This window comes from Morone saxatilis, unplaced genomic scaffold (assembly GCF_004916995.1).
Source record: "Morone saxatilis isolate NCDOM2014 unplaced genomic scaffold, NCSU_SB_2.0 Contig15, whole genome shotgun sequence".
NCBI lineage: Eukaryota > Metazoa > Chordata > Actinopteri > Moronidae > Morone > Morone saxatilis.
The window spans coordinates 15,026,224-15,032,272 of record NW_023339707.1 but is presented as its reverse complement, the minus strand read 5'-3'; the positions used below and the strand labels follow the sequence as shown (position 1 = coordinate 15,032,272).

The 6,049-nt window shown below is 37.6% G+C and overlaps 1 protein-coding gene across 1 annotated transcript; it reads left to right on the top strand.

The window, feature by feature from the left end:
* Positions 1 to 257: 257 nt before the first annotated feature.
* LOC118324814 (cytochrome P450 3A40-like) lies at positions 258 to 5,724 on the top strand (the record flags this gene model as incomplete). Its single annotated transcript, XM_035657288.1, is given in 13 exon segments — positions 258 to 514; positions 1,702 to 1,795; positions 1,911 to 1,963; positions 2,058 to 2,157; positions 2,264 to 2,377; positions 2,512 to 2,600; positions 2,722 to 2,870; positions 2,955 to 3,082; positions 3,212 to 3,290; positions 3,847 to 4,007; positions 4,110 to 4,336; positions 4,423 to 4,585; positions 4,703 to 5,724. Coding segments are annotated over 13 exon segments (1,530 nt in total). The 3' UTR covers positions 4,805 to 5,724.
* Positions 5,725 to 6,049: the final 325 nt, after the last annotated feature.

Sequence of the window (6,049 nt, the reverse complement as noted above, 5' to 3'; positions counted from 1 at the left end):
GGAGAATTGAGGGGTTTTGCCCTTTGTGTGTGTGTTTTGATTTGTGTGTAGAGTTCTGAGAGTATGAGGCATGCTTTCAGAACATGTGTGTAAACAATCGAGAAAAACTGTAACTTATTTTGAATAATTTTGAGGCTTGGATTGTTGGTTGGACAAACCAAACAATCGATTATTAGAGAACATAAACAACAGATGAATCAATAATGAAAATAATCAGTCATACTTTTACTTAAGTAACATTTCAATGTGAGACTTTTACTTGTAATGGAGTATTTTTACAGTGTGGTCTCTGATCTGAATACTTCTTCCACCGTATGACCTGGACCCGCTCGGACTGATGGTTGAGATAGGATATTGCGTAACCTCTGGGACCGCCTCTGTGGTATAAACAGGAGGAAGGCATCAACTCACAACAGTCGACAGTGGTACGCACTGGAGGAAAGATGGGCCTTTTCCCAGACTTTTCCATCGAGACCTGGACTTTAATTGCAATAGTCATCACTCTCATCGCAATGTAAGCATGCGGTCTTGTTTATCTCTAGTTTAGGTCTTTTTTCAAAACGCATAGATGTTTACAAACAAGTAACAGTGAAGCGAAGGCAAATAAATGCGCTGTTTAAATTTTGCGGAAGTCCCCTCTAGTGATGGCTGTGAGTATTTTAACCCTAGTTTTGTTTTGTAAGTGAAGTCTGCGCAGTGGAAAAACTGGAATTGGCTCTGATTTTTTTTTTTTTTTGTACTTCCTATTTCTTCCAAAACAAACTCATCTACAGTCATGTGGGCCGTGACAACATGTAAAATATCCAGTCCACGTACACTGTACAACTAAGCTTTAATGTTAAGGTTGACAGAAAACAGCCTGTAGGCCTATATGACGCAATGTGCGCAAACCTGGAGCACCCTAAATTACGCAATTAACAGCAATAACTCTATGACTGACATCACTATGATTTCACTGGACTAAAGGTCTCTTAAGGATTTGCATGTTCAGCCTATTAGTCAAAATAGGACACCTGTGTGGGTTTACTAAGGGCGTGCAGGGCCCTTTGAATTAATAAAACCTTTATAAAACCTTCCCAAGCCAGACATTTTGACTGGTCAGGCACAGATGTAGCTAATAACATAGTATGGGCTGCATTAAATTTTAATGTAACCCTTTCATAGCAGACATTTTGACATGTCATTTAATAGTAATAAGTATGCAGTGCATTCAAATTATAGCCTACTGAGGACCATTTCTGTGACATAACTTGACAAAGTGCAAAGCAGTAAAGTGTAGAGTAATGTGCATATAGACAGTAAATAACATTATAGATATATATGAATATACTACCAGGATATATATAGTATGAACAGCATTCACAAAATGAACGGAGTGAAGTGAATACACTAAGATATATACAGCTATTAATGTGAATGTTCAGACTTTACTATTTACTACAACTGTTTGGTTAAGAAAATGAAAAGCACAAGCCAAAAACTCCGTTCAGATAATTGTAATTCTCACCCATGAAAAAATACTTTGCAGTTTAAATAAAATAGATACAATTAAATAAGTAATTTCTTTAATCAGATTTATGTTCATTTTCCTTACACTTACGATAAAAACAGTAAGCAATATAAAAGAAGGGTACTGAAAATGACTGCTGTAATAACAGCTGGATTTGGTCTCAGTTTTCTAATGCTGCTTTTAATCCTCAGATATGGATATGTTCCATATGGCTTTTTCAAGAAAATAGGCATCCCTGGACCCAAACCGTTTCCCTTTATCGGGACATTTTTGGAGTACAAAAAGGTGAGACATGCCAGATTGGTACCATGATTTAAGCAGATACTTAGTTAATAATGGTTTTTAGCAGATACTTTGTTAATAATGGTTTTATACCATTGTTTCTTATTTTATTCTTTAGGGCATCCACAATTTTGACACGGAATGCTATCACAAATATGGAAAGATGTGGGGGTAAGTGTGTGTGCGTATACTGTTTGTCATTAAAAAAGATTTCACATGCGATGCCCCAGACTGTAACTACAATGTCTGTTATTTGCATTACAAGGGTTTACGATGGCAGGCAGCCTTTGTTGGCCATAATGGACACAGCTATGATCAAAATGGTCTTGGTTAAGGAGTGTTACTCTGTCTTCACCAACAGACGAGTAAGGAAAAACACAATAGGGGCAATTTACCAAGTTAATACCTCAACACTAATTGGAGAACACAATGTAAAGAAGGCATCTTTTGTGTGTATGTGTGGTTTTTTAGGATCTGGGCCTAAATGGACCATTACGTGATGCTGTATCAATAGCGGAAGATGAGCAATGGAAGAGGATTCGCGGTATACTCTCTCCATCGTTCACCAGCGGACGACTGAAAGAGGTTGAAAGCAAACTGCAGCTTCATCATGTTTTTAAGGGTGCACTATTAATTGGTTCATGATACCTGTATGTAACTATTAAATAATAATAATAATAATAGTAATTATTTAATGGTTTTGTTTACTTTTGGCGCAGATGTACACAATAATGTTGCACTACTCAAGTAACCTGATCAAGTGTCTTCACAAGAAAGTAGAGGCGGGTGAAGTCATCGAGGTTAAAGAGTGAGTAAATTATCTTGTTTGGGTACATCAGAATTATTCAGTTCTGGGTGTTATTTGGATTGTTTAACGTCCTACTTCTTATTCCAAAATCGATTGGAATGACATGTTTGCTTTTTTGCAGAGTGTTTGGACCTTACAGCATGGATGTTGTGACCAGCAGTGCCTTTAGTGTGGACATTGATTCCATCAACCAACCCTCTGATCCTTTTGTAGCGAACATTAAGAAAATGGTCAAGTTCAACTTCCTGAATCCCTTGCTTGTGTTTGTGGGTATGTCAGATATCATGCTGTAACCATGTCTGTCTTGTTCCTTTTGAGCCCTGAATTAATTAATGTCTTTTCAATTCATTTCAGTTCTGTTTCCATTTGTGGGGCCAATTTTTGAGAAGATGAATATGTCATTCTTCCCTGCTAAAGTGCTGGATTTCTTCTACAACTTTCTAAGGAAGATCAAATCAGACCGGAATAAGAATCAACGCAATGTAATGTGTAGACAGTGTATAGCTACAATGGATTTGATGTTGGTTGTTGTTTTTAACAATTTCTGTTCATAACCTTTTCCTTGAGCTCAAATTGTAAAAATTAAAATAGGACTTCTACTTGTTTCGCAGAACCGAGTGGACTTCATGCAGTTGATGGTGGACGCCCAGATTGCAGCAGCCAATGAAAAGGATGCAAACTCTGCGAAAGGTAGATAGAGGAACCAGATGGAGAATGATTCAAGTTCATGATTTTCTTTGTAGTCATGACTGAGGGGTCACTTTCAAAATGTCAAGGGTCACTTTCTTCCTCAAATAAAAAGCAATGGCTTTTCATCACACTCAAGTTGAATGCTTTCATAATGTGTGTATTTCACACATTGGCTTACTTGTTGCCTGTTGAAGTCAAACAAAGAATTAGGTTAAAAGGTCAGTTTATGGTGTCAATTCCTGTGTCTCAAAGCTCTGAACAACTGTTTAAAGTTTTGGTCACAAAAGCTACATATTTATCCAGAAACAGATTTTTGGCTGATAGTTTAGCTTTCAGCCAAACTTCGACATTGTTTCCAGCATAGTCACCATCTTTTACCATGAGTGCCATAACCGTGCAGTCAGATATTAGAATGGTTCATGTTGACTGAATGAAGGACGGTCCGTCACTAGCTAATGCATGGTGACCCTTTCCAGACCACAAAGTTATGAACTGTTACTTTGACTATTATCATTAATAGTGATAACAGTTTAATCATGGTGTGTTTGTGTTGCAGGCCTGACTGATAATGAGATCCTTTCTCAGGCCATGATATTTATCTTTGCTGGCTATGAAACCAGTAGCAGCACACTGGGATTTATAGCCTACAGCCTGGCAACCCACCCTGAAACCCAAAAGATCCTGCAACAGGAGATCGATGAAACATTCCCGGAAAAGGTTACTTGAGTATTTTTTTTTACTGTACATATTTTCTGTCATTATCAGCAACTGGTTCTATGCTACAAATGAATAACTCCTTTATACTTTACCTTCCTCCAGAGCCAGCCAACCTATGATGCCCTGATGCAGATGGAATACCTGGACATGGTGGTAAATGAGTCAATGAGGCTGTATCCTGTTGCTACTCGGTTAGAGAGAATGACAAAGGCTTCTGTGGAGATTAATGGTGTGACCATCCCTAAAGGAACAGTAGTCATGGTACCAGTTTATACTCTCCATCGTGACCCTGATTTGTGGCCTGAGCCTGAGACCTTCAAACCTGAAAGGTACTCTAATGGATTAAAAGCAGGTTTAGGTCAGATTTAACTCAAACTTTGACACCATTTAAAATATGTTTTCATCTTTTTTTCAGATTCAGCAAAGAGAACAAAGACAACATAGACCCTTATGCGTTCCTACCCTTTGGAGCAGGGCCAAGGAACTGCATTGGCATGCGATTTGCTGTCTTGATGATGAAGTTGGTCATTGTGGAGATCCTTCAGAACTTCAGCTTTGTCACCTGCAAGGAGACAGATGTGAGAAAACATTTTCAGTATTAGTGTAATAGAGGCAGGTTTTTGTGTATAATTGGGCGTCAGTGGATTTGAGCTTTGGTAAGACTTCTTTGTGATACATTTCTTGTTTTTTCCTAGATTCCATTGGAGCTGGGAAATGATGGATTTACCTCACCCAAGAATCCCATTAAGCTGAGGTTGGAGCCCAGAACAACTGTTGCTGATTCTCCCTCAAGCTAACTCTGATTATCTCTAACCTGGCAGTTCTCACTTAAACCTGCAAATCACTAGTTTAGGCTGTCTCAAGTAATTCTTCTAAAAAAATGATATAGTAATGATTAGATAGTATATTCTTCTAAAATAAGGTTGTCTAATATTACACATGCACAAACTAACCACTCACTGATTTATACTGTAACACATATGGTATCGTTGTATATATAGTCTAGGCTTCACTTATAGAATGGAAGTTACCTTTATTTTTCAAGTGTCAGATATTAGCTGGAGCGTCCAGGGGCGTGTGTTGTGTGTTAGGTCCTTGCCGTAGTGGCCTTCACTCTCTTTCCCCTCTCTTTTTACTGTACTCTCAAAGTAAAAGCAATATGTCAAAAGAAAGCCTCATTAAAAGACACAAATAGCAAAACATCTAGCAAGACTTGCATACTTTCAATAAGGAATTCAATAACAATTTGTTATCATTACACAATTGCAATAAGAAAAACTGTAGTCCAGCCAACAGCTTGGCTGGTGTCTGTTGGCATTGTGATTTACTAACAGAATACCAATATATTATATGAAAGCACAATTACTGTTCTGAATGCCTCGCCACACATGCCAGAGAATTAAATTGCAATATGTTACCACTATGTGCACACATGTCAAACTTTTCCATGGAATAAGTGTCTTCTGGTTGGCTGTGCTCTTTGCTCTTAATTTCACAAGTTAGAGAGAGTGGCGCTGAGAGCTTGTCACAAATTGTATCTGAGGGGGATGGGCTCAGGAAGCAATGTAAACAGGGATGATCTCATTCTCTGCCCGCCCTTTAACTGACATTGTATGTTTGATTTATTCTGCATTGATACACACAACACATTTCATTCGTGGCGATTCATTGTGACTGTGTTTTTCATATGTGTAATAAAAATGCTCATAAGTTCTCACATTTGATTTGGTCATTGTGTTGTGGTGGTGCTTTGTCATGCTTTTGAGACAGGTTGCCAACAGTAAATAGAATAGTTCAAAAAAATTACCAGCTACAACATTTAAATTCTATGAGGCATAAATAATAAAAATAAATGCATTTGTAATAACTCGAATTAATTGAAACACAGGGGCATTTTTTTCTGCATGAATTACATTTACAGGGTAATACTTTTACTCAAGTCAGATTTTGAAGGCAGTATTTACAATGTGTTTTTTTTTTTATATTGTTGTATTGCTAATTTTAGTTAAATAAAGGATCTGGATACTTCGTCCACCAATAGT